This window comes from Heterodontus francisci, unplaced genomic scaffold, assembly GCF_036365525.1.
Source record: "Heterodontus francisci isolate sHetFra1 unplaced genomic scaffold, sHetFra1.hap1 HAP1_SCAFFOLD_54, whole genome shotgun sequence".
NCBI classification, from domain to species: domain Eukaryota; kingdom Metazoa; phylum Chordata; class Chondrichthyes; order Heterodontiformes; family Heterodontidae; genus Heterodontus; species Heterodontus francisci.
In genome coordinates this window covers 11,975,170-11,994,524 of record NW_027140250.1, presented here as the reverse complement: position 1 = coordinate 11,994,524, position 19,355 = coordinate 11,975,170, and the positions used below count along the sequence as shown (strand labels likewise).

The 19,355-nt window shown below is 43.0% G+C and overlaps 1 protein-coding gene across 1 annotated transcript; it reads right to left on the bottom strand.

The window, feature by feature from the left end:
• Positions 1 to 7,775: 7,775 nt before the first annotated feature.
• LOC137359147 (neuropeptides capa receptor-like) lies at positions 7,776 to 14,631 on the bottom strand. Its single transcript, XM_068025221.1, has 2 exons — positions 14,613 to 14,631; positions 7,776 to 8,686 (listed from the first exon to the last, which is right to left on the bottom strand). Exons 1-2 carry the CDS (start codon positions 14,629 to 14,631, stop codon positions 7,776 to 7,778), a joined length of 930 nt encoding a protein of 309 aa, XP_067881322.1.
• Between the last annotated feature and the right edge of the window lie 4,724 nt (positions 14,632 to 19,355).

Here is a 19,355-nt window from a genome sequence, read left to right as displayed (position 1 = left end):
GGACATGTCTTCTGCTCCTCACTGTCTTTGGGCGTTGCCTTCAGCCCTCTTTGCCAGCATTCCAGTACATCAGGGAAACTTCAACCTGGAAAATGAAATTCCTGCCCCCACCATCACATTAGGAAACAACAAAACAACTGTCATGAAAGTGATTCTGTTTTCTTTTTAAAGAAGCATATTTTCAATGGAATTTATTGTTAAACTGATTCAATATTGGAGCGCGCACTTTTTTTAAGAAGCCATTGGAGGACACTGAGGGAGCCGGATTGGCAGCAGAGTTGCTGGTTATCGCATGACTTGTGTTCGGGATGGAGAGGAAACCCTGACAACAAGGGCAGAAAATTGACAAGTGCTGTTTTAATTGGACAAGCCCAGTCGTAGCAGAGCACCTGGGATGGACAGAGGAAAAGAACTGGCAAACATTTTGCTTGTCATTCAGGTTGTTTATAATTCACCTTCACGAAGGAGATAAAGTCACATGCTGGTGAACTTTCAGAAAAAGAACAGAAGAACACAATCCCGCTCACTTTATGGAAAATCCCAAGAAAAGACCCTGTGAAGTCCACTGTCTCGATTCATCTTGTTTCCTGTATTTGAAGAAAGCCTGTTAAAATAATTGTCAACATCCCCTTAAAAGAAGTGTTCCTTTAAGATTCTAGTGACCTGTCAGTGTGTACTCAGAGGTTGGACTGTGTACCAGTTTGATGCAGCGTGTCTCATCACCTATTTTTCTTCAGCGTTGGACAACTGATCTCCCCGGTGTTTTGTTGTATGTAATAGCGTTCTGATCCAAAAATCCCTTATATATATATTTTATTTGCAGCTAAACGGTGTGTGCATGTGTGTATCTTTGTGATTGTGAAGGTTATAAGATAAAAAGGAAGGACTTTAAAAATTGGTTATGGAAGAATAGGGACTTTTAATATTTAAGTTGGATTTTTTCAAAAATTTATTTCTAATGTTGCTTTATTTCATTATTAGTTCAGACCTTTTGATCATATAGCTAATTTCGCTGTTCAGTGAAGAAATCGTGTTAGTGTGTTCTATTCTGTGGAACATAGTCTATCTTCTTGACTGTTTCAGTAAGTGGGAAAACTTTAAAAAGTGTGTTGTGTCCTGTGGAGAAGTAGGACTGAAATAACAATGCACTACTCCCACCTCGGGATAACATGTTTAATTGTGGGCTGGTCTGGGATAAACCCATGGCCGATGACATACAATTGTACGTCTGGTAACAATAAATGGAACAGGGAGAACAGGACCAGGTTTCTTGATTAAAGTTTACACCTGGGGAATGTCTTTAACAGTTGTTATGACTTTTCTGGGGACGGAAATCTATCCCTCAGTGATTGCAGATACGTTTGCAAGATTCAGCGAAAGGATTTGACTGACCTGTTGGCATTAGAGTTACAACCAGGGGCTAAGGAAACAGACGAAATTGTAGTAATCGCACGACATTTTGAATCGGAGAAAGGAGAACAATGCAAACCGGGGTAATGCAGTTCAATTAGCTCAAGTTCAGTTATAAATGAAAACAATTGAGCAGGAAAAAGAATTGAAAAAAAATCTTTCGCGTGAAAAAGAATTGACAATGGAAAACGTGAACTTCAGGTAAAAGAAAGAGAAAGAGAAAGAGAAAGGGAATGCCAGATTATAAAGCTGGAATTAATGAAAGTCTTGACTTCAGTGAAAATTCTGGTGGGGAAAGATTTGTCTCCAGCTCAGAACCCAGTGGAGAGCTGTTTACATTTGTACAAGTCCTCCCACAATTTGAGGAAATGGACGTAGAGGCATTTGCCACTGTTTTTGAAAAGATAGCCAAATGATGAAGTGGCCAAAGGAAAGATGGCCATTGCTTATGCAAAACAGGTTGATGGACAGATCTAATAACGATTATGCCAAGCTTTCGGAAGAGGCTATGCAGATTATGGGATGGTAAAAAAGGCTATATTCGCTGCCTGTGAGTTAGTCTCTAAAGATTGCCGTCATAAGTTTTGTAACTTACAGAGATTTGCTGGGAAGACTCATAAAGAATTTGAGAGTGTGAAACAAATTAATATTGATTGTTGGATTACGGGCCTTAATGATGGAGCCACATGTGAGACTCTTAGGGAACGAATTCTCCTGGAGGAATTTAAAAATTCCCTCCCTCCATTGGAATTCAGGTCCACAAGACTAAACGTTACCATTATCACACGTTGGAACATGTTTGTGCAGAATGCTGGATGATTCATCAAAACCCATGGGACTTATTGGGGTGCACAATTCAATGCAGTGAAAGATGCACTGTCTGGGAGTATGACAGATCAGACTGTCGCTCTGACAGCAGCTGTAAGGCCAAGTACATAAAACACTGTGAATGTCGGGGTTGTGAATGAGATACCTGTGAGTTATTGGGAATTCTTGTAGAAAGTAAATGCAAGTGAGGAACTTCAACCCATAATTATACTTAGGGATACAGGAGCTATCCAAAAGATTTTGCTGAGGAAATGCATAACATTTCCACCAGAGAGCACACTAAACGTTAAAGTTTTAGTGAAGGGTATTGGCGGGAATATATACCTGTACCTTTGTATCGGGAGCAGCTAGATTGTGTCCTAGTGTCTGGAACGGTAACTACAGTAGTTGTCCATAGTTGTTAGTAAACAGAGTTGGCCTATTCCTGGAAATTATTTGGCAGGAGCAAAAGTAACTGCTTTTCCAGTTATCACGGATAAAAGTAAACAATTGCTGTCAAAAAGTCACAAGAGTTGGAGGAAACATTTGCAGGAATGTTCCCTTCATGTGGAGTAACCCAAGCAATTGCAAAACAAGTTCCAGTGTCAGAGGTAAAATTGGTACCGCTGTCAGATAGCCGAATAACAGAAACGTTCTTTGGGGATTTGGATAACCAAAGGGAACAGTTAATTAGCCTTCTCTGATCACAGTGGGGCAATCTGTTGTAGAGTTAAATAAAATGGTCAAGATAATTGATCAAATAAACTATTTGATTTGCACTCCAGTCCGCGGGAAAAAGAATTAATTGTGTCATATAATATGGTAAAACACTGTTATTGCCCGGAGGAGAATAAGCAAGTACAGGTATGTCTGGTAATAGGGATAGTGAAGGATGAAAGGGATTATGAAGATGAGGCAGAAGGAGGCCCGAAAATTGCTTTAATTGGACCTTCTACTCTTCGGTTGAATAATACTGAATTGCGAGGCAAGATTGGATAAAGGGCTTTCATATTTAGATAAAAACCAACAAGAAGACCCAACAAGGTCGTTGTGCAGCTTTTCCAGGAGCACAGGCATTGCGAGCGAGAAGTGAACAGCTGGGAAGTCAATTTCATCGGGAGTTTCGGTGGAGCAGTAACAAAGGCAGACCCCAACCCAATTCCTGACTTGGAAGACCGTATTTACAGAGTGGGCAGTGTCATGTTTCTTACAAAAACAGATTTGTTAAAGGGATACTGGCAAGTTACTTTGCCACCCTGAGCTATAGAAATATCAGCTTTTGTCACACCGGATGGTATTTTCCAATGTTAAGTGATTCCATTTAGGCTGGAAAAATGCCCTACAGCATTTCAAAGATGAATGATCCAACTGGTAGCCAGTTTCCCTAACTGTGTAGGTTACCTCGACGATGTGCTGGTCTATAATGACACTTGGAAGGACCACCTGCAGCAACTAGAAACTCTGTTCAAAAATAAACATTGCAAAAAAGTGAATTCGTAAAAGCGAGATTGGTCTATCTCGAGCATGTAATAGGCCAAGGAACCACACAAGTACAGGTATTGGTGGAGTTCCCTACACCTAAGACTAAGCGAGAAATCGTGATGTTTTGGGGGATGTTGTGGTTTCTACCGAACGTTGCTTTTACCAAATTTTAGTACCATAACTGTGCCACTGATAGATTTACTGCAGAAAAAAAAGAAAGCCAGCGTAGTTTGGTCAGGGGAGTGCCAAGCATCCTTTGAAAGGCTGAAAGCCATTTTGATTACTGAAGCCGTGTTGTCTGCTTTGAATTGTATTCCGACCTTCAAGGCAGTAATTGGTGCTAGTGACCTAGGGGTCAGTGCAGTCATGTTGCAATATGATAAAATGGGAATAGAAAGGCCAGTGGGATACATTTACTAAAATCTAAATTCGCATCAAAACGATATTCTGCAGTGGAAAAAGGAACCTTAGTTCTATTATTGGCTCTGAATCATTTTGAAATCAATGTCCGCCACAGCAACAGAGAAACATTGGTATATACTGATCACAACCTCCTAACCTTTGTGGAAACAAATATCATAATGCCAGGTTATTCCAATGGATTTTACTGTTGTAACATTATCACTTAAGGATTATTAACATTGCAGGTGAAAATAATGTTATTGGAGATGTTTTACCGAGAATCGAACTTTGTTCAAATAATTGAATGAAAAGAGAGTATGGAATAGAATTTTATTGACTGCAAAAAAAGTTTGAATGGGTATGGGTTTTAAAATGTGTTTTCTATTTTTCCTACACGTTGCACCGAAATGCAAATAAAAATAATGTTTCATTCCTCCGAAGATGGAGGTGTGATGAAAATTATTCTGTTTTGTTAAAAATATTTTCAAGGTAGTTATAGTTAATCTGAATAAACGTCAAAGCATTTTTTTATAGGAAGCCTTCAATGGGACGCTGAGGGATCCGGATTGGCAACAGTGTTGCTGGTTGTCACATAGTCGGGGTTGGAAATGCAGCAGAAACCCTGGATACGGGCAGAAACGTGACAAGCACTCATTCGCTTGGACAAACCCAGTAGTAGCAGAGCACGTGGGATGGACAGAGAAAAATAACTGACAATCTTTTGTTGTCAGTCAGTGTGTTTGTTTGTTTTACCTTCTCGAAGGAGATAATATCAAGTGCTGCTGAGGTTTTTAAAAAGGAGAGAAGATCACAACCCAACTCACTTTCCAGAACGTCCAAAGAAAACACACTGTGATATCCATTGTGTCCATTCATCATGTTTCCTGTATTTGGAGAAAACTTGCTAAAAATAATTCTCAACGTTGTCTGAAAAGAACTGATATGGACGATTCTCGTGACCTGTCTGCATGTCCTCGGAGGTTGGACTGTGTGCCAGATTGATGCAGCATTTCTCATATGCTGTTTGCCTTCAGTGGTGGGCAAGTGATCTGCCCACGTGTTTTTGTCTGTAATAGTGCTCTGATCCAAAAATCCTTCATAGTTTTCCTTTTCGGTTAATTGAATTAAATCTATTGAATCTATGTGTTGTGTGTGAGTGTGAAGGGACTAAGTTAAAAAGGGACTTTAACATTTACTTAAAGTAGAAAGGGGACTTTTAAAAAATGTAATGTTGGATTTTTAAAATATTGATCTATGTGATACTGCTTTACTTCTAAACTATTTAAGACTTGTTTTATAATACATGTTTTTAAATGTTGTTGTTCAGTAAAGAGACCTGGTTAGTGTGTTCCATTATGGGAAAGTAGTATATTTGATTGACAATTTCGGTAATTGGGAATATTTTTCAAAAATGTTGTGACTGGTGTAGAAATAAGACTGAATTAATAGTGTAGTCCTCCCACCTTAGTCGTAACACATCTTATATTTACATAGCGCGTTTAACATAATAAAACAGTCCAGGGCGCTTCACAGGAGCATTATCAAACGAAATGTGGCACGGCGACACAGAAGGAAATATTAGATTAGCTGAACAAAAGCTTCGTCAAATAGTTTGTTTTTAAGGAATGATGGAAAAGTGGACAGCCGGAGATGTGCAGGGAGACAATTGCAGACCCGAAAGCCTGGTCAACTAAAGGTGTGGCCAGAAATGGCAGGGAGTTTAAAATCAGGGTTTCTCAAGAGGATAGGATTAGAGAAGTGCAGATATATGGCAGGGTTGTGGTTCTGGAGAAGTTTTCGGAGATAAGGAAGGGCGAGACCATGCACGGATTTGAAAGCAAGGGTGAGAATTTTAACATCAAGACTTTGTTTGACTGGGTGTCAATGTAGGTCAGCGAACACAGGGGTGATAAGGGAAAGGGAATTGATGCGAGCAAAGATACAGGCAGCATACTTCTGCATGACCTCAAGTTTTTGGACAGTAGCACGTGGGAGATCAGCTAGCAGCGTGTTGGAATAGTTAAGTATAGATGTAGCAAAAGCATGAATGAAAGTTTCAGCAGCAGATGAGCAGAGCGTGGGGTGAATTCGGGCAATGTTATGGAGGTGTAATTAAGTGGTCTTAATGTTGAAGTGAATATGAGCTCAGAAGCTCACCTCAGGGTTAAATGTGATGCCAAGACTGTGAACAGACTGTTGTCCTGGAGAAGGATGGGCTCGATGTCTAGGGAAAGGGGCTTGAAGCAGGGAACAAAATCAATGTCTACAGTGTTTCCATTATTTATTTTGAGGATTTGTTTTGCTCATCCAGTACTGGATGTTGTTTTAATCAGACGGATAACTTAGCAACAGTGTAGGAGTCGAGTGTAGTTTGCCAATGTAGTGCTGGGTGCCGTCAGTATACATATGAAAATTCATGCTGTGCTCTTGGATGATGTCATTGAGGGGCAGTATGTATTTAAAAAATAGGAGGGGTTAAGGATCGATCCTCGGGGAACAACAGAGGTAAAAGTGCAGGAGCAGGAACAGAGGATTTTGAAGGTGATTATCTAGCTCCGACTGGAGAGTTAAGAATGGAACCAGGTGAGTGCAGTCCCACCCAACTGGACGCAGTGGAGAGGCGTTGGAGGAGGATGGTGTGGTCAACCGTGGCTGCCGCCAGGTCGAGAAGGACGTGGCGGGGTGTGGGGGGAGGATTACATTTTTCAGTGTCACATGGGATGTCATTTGTGACTTTGCTGTGAGCCGTTTCAGTACAGTCAAAGGGGTGAACACATGACCAGAAGACTTCAAACTTGCAGTTCCATGAAAAATAGGATCGGATTTGAGAGGCTATAGCTTGTTAAAGCACTTTGAACAGGAAGGGGAGGTTGGAGATAGGGAGGTCGTTTGTATGGACAGAGGCGACATGAGTTGTTTTCTGGAAGGGAGGCTGTTGATGACAGATTTGAAGGAGAGAGGGACAGAACCTAAGGAGAGAGAACCGTTATCAATATCAGCTAACCTGCGGACCAGGAAATGTATTGGTTACATTGATCCAAGCAGACGCCAAGCTGAGGAGTCAGGGATGTTGAATCCTGTGCCCAGGTCGAACCAATTCCCGCGCCCCAGCCCCGTCTCCCCAACTGAGCCCAATAGTGTTTTTGTTCCAGAATGGAAACCTCCATCAGCCCCACCCTTTGAGTTGTGGAGGGAGAGAGAGAGATGATAGTGATCAGAAATGTGGGTGGGGAGGCAATATGAAAGGAGACAGCCACAATATAGTGTTTCCAAAAAAAAACAATCTATTCACAAGAAGATTTCCAGAATCTGCAGCATTTTGCTTTTGCAGGGGGGCTCTGAATCTCTACCTGGTTCCTTTCTCCCTCTGCCATTCTTTAAGTCCGCTCCTCCATGGCTCAAAACTTCCCTTTGGCCCACTGCTCCTTGGCGTGTGTGACTCCTCCTGCCAGTGTACATTCAGTCCTCCAACTGTCAGCCAACATGCACAGCGCTGCCAGTTCTTTTGTGCTTTTCACTCCTCCTGGCCTTTTCCTTCTTCTAGTCCGGTGATCTCCTCATGTCCCTTACCTTCTGGATCTTCGTGACTCCTGATGTCATTCATTTGATAGAAGTATAGAGATTAATATCACATTCAGTAAATGGAAACACTGGGGCCGGCCCCTGGATTGCTCTCAGTTGTTTTGCTTGTTCATTAATTGAATAATTGATGCAACTGGATATGTCATTGCATTTTTGACCTGCTCTCTGAATTTCGACTGAATCGCCATACAAATAAACGTGTTTATGCAGCAACTTAAAGTCCGCAATATAAACCCAAATTCTCCAAATATGTATTCAGAATCGGTGTAATCGCTATGATCAGTTCCTGTAATGTTATAATATAAGAAATCCATAACATACACCAACCACAGAAGTATGAAGCTGCCAGATATGCTGAAGAGTAAAATTATAGACTTCCTTCTGCTCTCCATCTCTGGATCAGTGTGATTTTCTACCCTGCTCTGACACTTCAGTCCCTTCTGGACTCGACTGGCCACTAAAACGTGTCTGATTGTCAGAGCGTTGAGCAACAAGACTAAAGTGAATGGGAGCAATGGAGTTAAAACCACAGCAAACCAGTCAAATCCCACCCATCCGGGTGCAGTATAATAGCTTGGATTTCGATAACAGTCCCACGGCACGTTGTCAATTATCTCTCTCGGTTCAAATATAAAGTAGAAGGGAACGTTTTTTAAGCAGAGAACAATGCAGCTTGTCGCGAGAACCACAGCTGCAGTTGTCTTGGTGCAATATTTTGTTTTTACCTTCTGGCAACAAATAGCCACAAATCGATCAAAGGAGAAAGTGACAGTGAACCAGACAGAGCAGTCTGTGGCTGCACGACTTAGGACAGCAATAACACTACACACAGGCGTGATGTCCAGGAAAGATCCCGGGAAATAATAATAACCGATCCGCCAAAGGATGACTTCAGAGATAATGACCAGTAGATCCGCCATTGCCATGGCCACCAGGTAGCGAGTGGTGCAGGTGGAGAGTCCGCACTTTCCCCGGGACAGCAAGCCAATCTCCAGTAAATTAACTATATGAAGGAGAAGAAAAAAGAAAAAAACGGTAAAGTAACTGGTAAAACATTCTCTGTGTCTGATCCAGACAGTAAGGTCAGGATTTTAGCACCAATAATGGTAATTGACACACACTCAATTTTTTTTTTACCGTGACAAATACTCCCAGTAATACATGGACACTGGGATCAGATGTTCCTCTCCGGTTAGTGACCCACACGCAGTGCAGTTCTGTAGTGAGAGATGGTGCGAAGATAAATGGCCACTGGAGTCAGGTGTTTCACTCTGGTTAGTCACCAACAGTCACTAAAATTCTACAGTGGCGGGCATGTTCATTAATACATGGTCAATGGGATCAGGTATTCTACTGAACTTAGTGACCCTCATCGCAGTAAAATTCACAGCAATAGCTACTTCCAGTAATACATGGTCACTGGGATCAGGCGTTTCACTCTGCTTAGTTACAGACACTAACTGAAATTCTACATTGACAGAATCACCTAGTATTACAATGCCACTGGGTCCAGGTGTTCAACTCCGGTTAGTGACCCACACTCAGTACAATTCTACAGTGACAGATAGTTCCAGTAATACATTGCCACTGGGATCAGGTGTTCCACTTCAGTTAGTGACGTACAGTCAGTGCAATTATACAGTGACAGATACTCACAACAATGCATGGTCACTGGGATCGATGTTCTGCTTCGTTTAGTAACCCACACTCATTACAATTCTTCAGTGACAGATGGTCCCAGCAGTACAGGCCACTGTGCTAAGGTGTTTCACTCTGGCTCTTGACTCACACGCAGTACAGTTCTACAGTGACCAATACTCCTAGTAATACATGTTCACTGGGATTAGGTGTTTCTCACTGGTTGGTAACTTACACTCAGTACAATTATACACTGACCAATACTCCCAGTAATACATGGTCACTGGGATTAGGTGTTTCTCACTGGTTAGTGACCCACACTTAGTACAATCCCACCGAGACAGCTACTCTCAATAATACATGGACATTGCGATAATGTGTTGCTCTCTGATTAGTGACTCACACAGAATAACATTATCCAGTGACCAACACTTTCAATCGTACTTGGCCAGGGAGATCAGTTGTTCCTCTGCAGTTCGTGACCCACTCTCAGTGCAATTCTACAGTAACAGATACTCCGAGTAATGCTTGACCACTGGGTTCAAGTGTCCCACACCGGTTTCTGATGCACACACAAGGCAATTCCTCATTCAGAGATTCTCCCAGTGATTATCTGTGCTGCTTCGTTTCGTGCTGCACACACAGAACATACCGGCAGTGAAAAATAAAATAATTAAAATATTAAAATAATTCAATGTGATCAGCTGTTACACTCCAGTTAGTGATCCACACTCAGTACAGTTCCACAGTGACAGCGACATCTATTAATACCTGATCACAGTGGTCAGTCATCCATCCTAGTTCATGACACAGCCATTCAGCAGAATTCTGCAGTGAAAGATACTTCCAGATATACAGAGCCTCTGGGATCACGTGTACAGCTTTTGTAAGAGACTCAAACTCCGTTCAATTCTATACTAACGATATCCCCAGTGATACACGATGACTGGGATCAGGTGATCCAATCCTGTCAGTGATGCAAACTAAGGACAATTCGATAGTAACTGATACTTCTGGTAATACCTGGTCACTATGGTCAGGTGTTCAACCCCGTTTGGTAACCCACACACACAAATATTCTGCAGTGACAGGTATTCCCAATGATACATGATCACGGGTGTCAAGCGTTTCACTCCAGTTGGTGACCCACACACAGTGAAATTCTACATTGTCAGATACGCCCCGCAATATATACTCCCCTCAAGTAGGAATGGCTTTGTGAGGGGCAGGTCATGCCTCACAAGCCTTATTGAATTCGTTGAGGATGTGACAAAACACGCTGCTGAAGGAAGAGCAGTGGAGGTGGTGTATATGGATTTTTAGCAAGGCGTTTGATAAGGTTCCCCATGGTAGGCTCATTCAGAAAGTTAGGAGGCCTGGGATACAGGGAAATTTTGCTGTCTGGATACAGAATTGGCTGGCCCATAGAAGACAGAGGGTGGTTGTCGATGGAAAGTATTCAGCCTGGAGCTCGGTGACCAGTGGTGTTTGGCAAGGATCTGTTCTGGGACCTCTGCTCTTTGTGATTTCAATAAATGACTTGGATGAGGAAAAGGAAGGCTGGGTTAGCACGTTTGCTGATGACACAAAGGTTGCTGGAATTGTGGATAGTGGGCAGGGCTGTTGTAGGTTGCAACGGGACATTGACAGGATGCAGAGCTGGGCTGAGAAGTGGAAGATGGAGTTCAACCTGGAAAAGTGTGAAGTGATTCATTTTGGAACGTCGAATTTGAATGCAGAATACAGGCTTAAAGACAGGATTCTTGGCAGTGTGGAGGAACAGATGGATCTTGGGGTCCACGTCCATAGATCGCTCAAAGTTGCCACCCAAGTTGATAGGTTTGTTAAGAAGGCGTATGGTGTGTTGGCTTTCAATAAACAGGGGGATTGAGTTTAAGAGCCGCGAGGTTATGCTGCAGCTCTATAAAGCCCTGGTTTGACCACACTTGGAATATTGTGTTCCGTTCTGGTTGCCTCATTATAGGAAGGATGTGGAAGCTTTAGAAAGGGTGCAGAGGAGATTTACCAGTATGCTGCCTGGACTGGAGGACATACGAAGGATGGTTGAGGGAGCTAGGCTTTTCTCATTGGAGCGAAGAAGGATGAGAGGTGACTTGACAGAGGGGTACAAGATGATGAGAGGCATAGATAGAGTGGATAGCCAGAGACTTTTTCCCAGGGCGGAAAGGACTATCACCAGGGGGCATAATTTTAAGGTGATTGGAGGTAGGTTTCGGGGAGAAGTCAGAGGTAGGTTCTTTACACAGAGAGTGGTGGGTGCGTGGAATGCACTGCCAGCGGTGGTAGTAGAAGCAGATACATTCGGGACATTTAAGCGACTCTTGGATAGGTACATGGATGATAGTAGAATGAAGGGTATGCAGGTAGTTTGATCTTAGAGTAGGTTAAAGGGTCGGCACAACATCGTGGGCCGAATGCCTGTACTGTGCTTTACTGTTCGCTGTTCTGTGTTCTATATTGTCAATGTGATCAGCTGTTCTTCTCCGTTTAGTGACAAAAACTCAGTACAGTTCTTCAGTAAAACATACCCACAGTAATAAATGCGCACAGGGATTCGCTGTTCCACATTGGTCAGTGTCTAACATTGAGTAAAATTCTACTGTGGCAGCTACTCTCAGTAATACATGGTCCCTCGTTTAGCTGCTTAACTCCATGGTTCATGTGTATAAATCTGGGATGAGATCAAACTCAGTGCACAGACAGATACTCCCAGTAATACCTGGTCACTGTGGTCAGGTCTTCCATTCTGGATAGAGACACCCACACTGAGAGCAAGTCTGCCGTGAAAGATACTGCCAGGAAAATATAACCATTGGGATCATGTGTTCCTCCCTGACTAGTGACCCAAGCTCAGTACAATTCTACAGTGACGGATACTCCTTATGACAGATGCTCGTTGGGATTAGGTGTTCCACTCTGGTTTGTGAGCCACACATGGTACAAATCTGCATTGACATATGATCCCACTAATACATTATCTGCAGTGTCAGGTGTTTCCTTCTGGTTAGTGACCCACAGTCAGTGCAAGTATACAGTGACAGACACTCCCAATAATTCATGACCACTGTAATCTTGTGTTCTCACCGGTTGGTGACCACACAAAGTACAAATCTACATGAATAGATGTTCGCAGTAATATATTGCCAGTTGTGTCATGTGTTCCAATCTGGTTAGTGAGCCAAATTCAGTGCAATGCCACAGTGAGAGAAATTCTCAGAAGCACATGTCCACTGCGATCAGGTATTCCAGTCCTGTTGCTGACCCACACACACTGCAATTCTGTATTGACATATATTCCCATTAATACATGGTCGCTGTGGTCAGGTGCTGCACATTGTTTAGTGACCCACATTTATTATGATTTTACACTGACTGATACTGCAAATACTATCTTTACTGAGAAATTTGCCTTCCGTTTGTTTAATTTAACAGAACAAGATATTCACCTAAAGGCAATAGCTTGATAATTTGGAATGCCTGTGCGTTACCAAGATTTTGAACAAATCTACAGAGATAATTCAAGATATTTGAGTTAATAAAGTCATATGTTACTTATCGGGTTTTCTGCATAACAGCGATTATTAAATCACCACGTAACGCTATCAGTCAACCCATAATACCAGACAGCAGTTCACACACAGACTTACACAACTTCAATGTTGATCGTCTCTAACCTGGAACACCAATGCCAGCAAGGATCAGGTAATATAATTTCCTGATACTGTAAAATGTTTCTCTCATTTTCTGTGTGAAATGTTGTGTCCCTTTATGCTGCAGGAAACCGCTCTGTCTTAAACTCTTAGTCTAAACATTCCCAGAGCCTACAATTTATACCCTGTGGGATCTCCTTGGGGATATTGAAGTTGCAACATCGTTCAAATTGGTTTTTTTTCTTTTTTAATCGAACCAACAGATTACAAAATCAAGTAAAGTCTCTGTTGTGATAGAATATAATTATGAAGAAGTGAACAGTGTGTGGCTCACAAAGCGAAGTGGAACATCTTATCCCAGTGTCAGTCACTGAAGAGTTGGAATGAGTGTGGGACAGTAACCATAGTGGAGCACTTGATATATATCTGATTGGGAAAGCTGTAAAGAGTGGACAATTCTTGTCACATTAATTACCTAATAACATTTTGAACACGTATTCTCCCAGCAATGAGGTTGTTCTTTCAAACACCATCAATTCCATCACTAGATCTCATGTTTTATTTTTGTATTCATTTGTGGGATGCAGGCGTCACTGACTCGGCTAATATGTATTGTTCATCCCTAATTTACCTTGAACTGAGTGGCTTGCTAGGCAATTTAAGAGACAACCACATTGTTTTGGGTCTGGAGTCACATATCGGCCAGACCAGGTCAGGATATCAGTGAGCCATATATTTTTTACAACAACCGACAATGGACAGCAGACGATGGTACCATGGACACCATTACAAAAGCTTTCAATTCCAGATTTATTAATTTAATTCAAATGTCACCATCTGCCGTGGTGGGATTCGAACCCAAGGTCCCCAGAGCATTAGCGTGGGCTCTGGATTACTATTCCAGTGATATTGCCACTATTCCACCGTCTCCCCTCGGCTGCGACCACTGAGTACTTATATTCCAGAAGTTAGAATGCCTCTCTTACGGCTGCTCCACTGCACTCTGAGATGTGGTGTTCCGTTTAACTCTGGACATTCAGTTGCATTATTAAAGTGGGTTATTTATGACTATGCATTACGGAATTCAACGAATATAGTATGATACCCTAATCCACACAACAAACGGACACATCTCAATCTAATACAGCACCTCAATCTAATGCAACGTTTTGCACCAATGGAACAACTCAGGTAATACAGAAGATTCAATAGATACAACCTGTTACAGGGCTGTTACAGCCCCTTCAACCAAAACAAACATGCAAACTCGTGCAGCCCCTGCGATTGAAGCGGCATCTCAAACAAATACAACTCCGAATAATAGGTCAACTGAAGCTAATTATGTCCTGATCCTAATACCTCACTTCACGCAAATGCGGCCCCTCACATTCAAATCCAACCCCTCAAGCGAATGGGGCACTTCCTATTAATACAGTATCTCAAGCAACTACCTCAAATTAGCACAACACCTCAAAGTAAGACAGCTCCTCAAACTGGTACAACACACCAAATTAATACAGCATGGAAATATAGGATCATTCAAGTTTACAGTACAGGAGGAGGCCATTCTGCCCATCATGTCTGTGCCAGCCACAAGCGGGCTATTTCATCTAATCCCACCTTCCAGCTCGTGGTCCATAGTCCTGTAAGTTACGTCACCTTAAGTGCATATCCAAGTGTCTTATTTTTAAAATGGAATGAGGGTTTCTGCCTCGACCACCCTTTCAGGCAATGAGGTCCAGGTACTCATCAACCTCTGGGTGAAAATATTTCTCCTTAACCTCCCTCCAATCCTTCCACCAATTGCTTTAAGTCTATCTCCCCTGATTACTGATTTATCTGTTGAGGGAAACATGTCCTTCCTATTCACTCTGTGTAGGGCCTTCATAATTATGCACACCTTAATTAAATCTCCCCCTCATCGTCTCTATTCAAAACACAACATCCTCAGTCTAGCCAATCTTCCAAAATCGTTGAAATTCTCCAGTTACAGCAACATCCTCTGTAAATCACCTCTGTGCCATCTCTAATTTGATCTCATGCTTAGTGTATTGTGGTGACCAGTACTGTACATTTTCCTAGCTGTGGTCTAGAGTATGTGGCACAGAGTAGTCATAGATGTAGTGCATTGTAAACAGATTGTATAGGATGGGATTAAAACAGAAAGTGCTGGAAATATTCATCAGGTCGGGCGGCATATGTAGAGAGAGAGCAGAATTTACGTTTCAAGTAAGTGATCTTTCATCAGAAGAGGCAAAGGTTAGAAAAATATTAGCCTTTCAGCAAGTGAAGTGTGTAGGGGGCGTGGGGGAGTGGTTGGTCAAGAGAACAAAAGATAAGATGTGTAATAGGGTAGAGGGCCGGAGAGATTAAATAACAAAGCTGTCATAGGGCAAAAGCCATGGTGAAAGAGAAAGCATTAACCCAGAGAAATGAGCAGTTCTGTCCAGAAACACTGCATGGTAAACGGGCACATGGTTAAAAAATAAAATAAAATAACTTAAATAAATAAATGTTAAACAAAAATTAAAAAAGGCCAGTTGTTCTGTGAAATTGTTGAAATCAATGTTGAGTCTGCAAGGCTGTTGCGTGCCTAATTGAAAAGTGAGGTGCTGCCTCTCGAGCTTGTGTTGATGTTCGCTGGAATACTGCAGCAGACCATGGACAGAAATATGGGCAGGAGATCATAATGGTGTGTTGATATGGCAAACAACTGGAATCTCGGCGTCACACTTTTGGAATGAGTGGAGGTTTTCTACAAAGCCATAACCCAATCTACGTTTGGTCTCCCCAATGTAGAGGAGACCGTATTACGAGCACAGAACACAGTGCACTATATTGAAGGAAGCAAAAGTAAATCGCTGCTTCACCTGAAAGGAGAATTTGAGGCCTTGGATGGTGCACAGACATGAGGTAAAGTCGTTTGTATTATAACTTCTGCAATTGCATGGGAAGGTGCCGTGGAAAGGGGACAATGAATCGAAGGAATGGAGGAGTGGATCAGGGGATCACGGAGGGATCAATCCTTTCGGAATGATGACAGGGGAGGGAGCATGTGTTTGGTTCTGGCATCACGCTGGACGTGGCAGAAATGGCGGAGGATGACCCTTTGGAAGCGAGGGCTTGGTGGGCTGGAAAGTGAGGAAAAGGGAAACCTGTCCTGGTTCTGGGAGGGAGGGTAAAGGGTAAGGGCAGAAACATGGGAAATAGGTCAGTCACAGTTGAGGGCATCATCAACCGCAGTGAAGGGGAATCCTCGGTTGATGAAAGAGGAAGGAGCGCTGTTGTGGAAGGTTGCACCATCATACCAGATGTGTCAGAGACGGAGAAACAGGGAGAGTGGAATGGAATCGTTACAGGATGTCGGGTGTGAGGAAGCGTGGTCAACGGTGAGAGACGGATGGGCATTAAAAGCAAAGTTGGTGAGATGTTCCTGTACGTGTTAGAACAGGAAGTGTAATGGATACAATCATCAATACAGTGCAAAATAAAATGTGAGGGAGGGATCCTGAGTAGGACTGAAACAAGGAATGTTCGACGTACCCCACAAATAGAGAGGCAAAACTAGGACCCACGCGGGTAACCTTAGCAACACCTTTTACTTGAAGAAAGTGAGTGGACTTCAAGGAGAAGTTGTTCAATGTGAGAACAAGTTCAGCCAGGCGGAGTACGGTGAAGGTAGATGGGGACTGGTTGCGTCTTTGTTCAAGGAAGAAGCACAGAGCTCTCAACCCGTTCTGTTGGGGATGGATGTGTAGAGAGATTGGACGTCCATAGTGAAGAAGAGGTGGTTAGGGCCAGGAAACAGGAAATTGTCAAAATGATGTCGGGCGTCAGAAGAGTCACTGATGTCGGTGGGAAGAGACTGCGCCAGGGGAGAAAAGATAGAGTCAAGATAGAAAGAAAAAAGTTCAGTGGGGCAGGAACAAGCTGAAACGATGGGTCTGCCAGGACAGTCCTGTTTGTGGATTTTCGGAGGTGGTAAAAGTGGGCTGCCTGGGGCGGCGGGACTATAAGGTTGCAAGAGGTAGATGGAAGATTTCCAGAGGACATGAGGTGGGTCACAATCCTATGGACAGCAGCTCAATTTTCGGTGGTGAGGTCATGGTCCAGGGGAAGGTAGGAAGCAGTGTCTGAGAGTTGATGCTCAGCCTCTGCAAGGTCAAGGTTGGTGCACCAGACAACAACAGCACCACACTTGGCAGAAGGTTTGATCACCGTGTCGGCGTTAGATCTGAGAGAACGGAGTGAGCAAATTTAGAGGCAGACAGATTAAAGAGAGTGAGTGCAGTGGTGAAGTTAATATGACCACTATCACGCCGACAGTTCTCAATGAAAACATCAAGAGCAGGTAATAGGCCAGAGGGAGGCGTTCAGGTGGAGGGAGAATACTGTCGGCAGGTAACGGGGCCCGCTGGTCGGTGGAGGACTCCTGTCCAAAGAAGTGAGCCCAGAGGCGAAGACAATTAAGGATGAGCTCAACGTCATGCCGACCGTTAAATTCATTCAGGTGGGGGCCTTAGGGCATAAAACTGAGTCCTTTGTTAAAGACAGTTTGTTACTTGCTGGAGATTCGAAGGTCAGAGGGGAAAGTGAATACATGGAAACGGGTGAGATTAGAAGAAAAGATGGGGCAGAGGGAAATGAAGGGGAAGAAAAATTTGGAGGGGCGTTGGTTCCCATGAAATGCTGAAGCTCGCATTACTTAACACCTGAAAAGAAGGGAAAAAATCTTGGATTTTCATGCATTAACGTGCCAGTGGCAGGATGCCAAGGAACAGTTTGAGAGACATCCCAACGTGTTACAGACATAGGAGCTAACGTACACTGCTGACCTGGGGTGTTTCTGCGTAGGAGGGGCTCAGTCCCAATCCCAAACCACCCTCTCTCACTCTCTTCAGGGGAATAGACATCTCTTTCAATCTGGTGTGTGTGGGTTGTGCGCTCTAAATATCTCTCTGTCTCAATCTTGATCACGTTCAATCATCTCCTTTCTCAGTGGGACTTGTTTGCAATGGGATGTTTCTGGGAAAATGTCAGTGGAAATGAGAAAGGAAGCTCTGGGATGTTGCGCTACCTTTTCTTATGAATCTCTTGCTTTGATTTTATCCAATTTATGTTTCCTCCTCCTCATGGGGACATTTATTTTACTTTGTAAACTGTAATGACAAGATGCAAAGGGCATGAGAGAGTTTTAGGATGAGGAATATTATTGGGCACGTTATTCCTCTAACTCGGACAGAGGCATGCACCCTGAAACAGCATCCAATGGCTCTCTGTACTTTTCTGTCTGTTTTTAACACTGGGGTGAATTTTCTCTCAAGGAGCCTGGGGCTCGATGCCTCCGTTACACGTGTTTCTGTTGGATTTTTGCCCTTGAGTTTTAAAGTGGTTTAAAGCTTTGATTACTTTCGACGTGGCCTTTCAATGTGACACAGTCATGTTAATCCACGATGCAGAATAGGGAATAACCATTCTTACAAAGTGGATATTGAAGTCATTCGTGAGAAACCATGAGAAGCTACATTGAAAGGGAGTTCAGCCACCGCCTGATTCGGCGATAGACTAGATGAGACTCAAATTCCGCTGTTCACTGTTGTATTGCAAGCATATGCAGGGGAGATCGCATCCATGCAAGATGGCATACAAACTTCCCGAGTGGTTTTGAAACATCGTTCTTAAACCGTTTTACAGATAATAGTTCATTTGCATTTGCCAATCATTCGGTTACACATTCTGACTCTTTTATCTCTACCCAATTGTGTTTATTAATACATACCTAGGTTACCCTATTACATTCTAAGCAGGTATACATTATACTATCCAATCATTAGCAAGGCACCTAAACATGAAACTTTGACTCTTGACTGTTTTTTGTCACTCATGATAGCTTGTGGGCCATCAGGCCTTCTCCTTTGTTCGCTGTCCTTGTCTTTTCCTCCCCCTTTAGCCCTCCTCCCACCTTAAGGGCCTTGGCTCCGCCCAATTTGGCCAAACGCCAGCGTTGAGAATTTCTCCGCTTGTCCTTCGGATGGCCAGTCGTCCAGACTCCTGGAGGAATCCTAAACTACTAAACTGTGTAGTTAGCCTTTCCTCTAATCCCTGTATTCCTTCTTTGTGTGCACATGGTGGGTACCGGAACATATCCTCGGAATGCCATTTTATATTCTTTTAGGGCTTTCGCTCGTAGTGGCACAGACAAATGGTCCATACCAATACCGTCAATCTGAAAATTGTCTTTACCACGCGAAGGATTTCCCACTAATTTGTCATCGCACTGTGGTAGAGTAGGCTGAGGCCAACCTAGCCAATTGTGTTGCTGATCTAGTGGCCAGGTCTACTTGGATGCGCTCCCGTATGTTT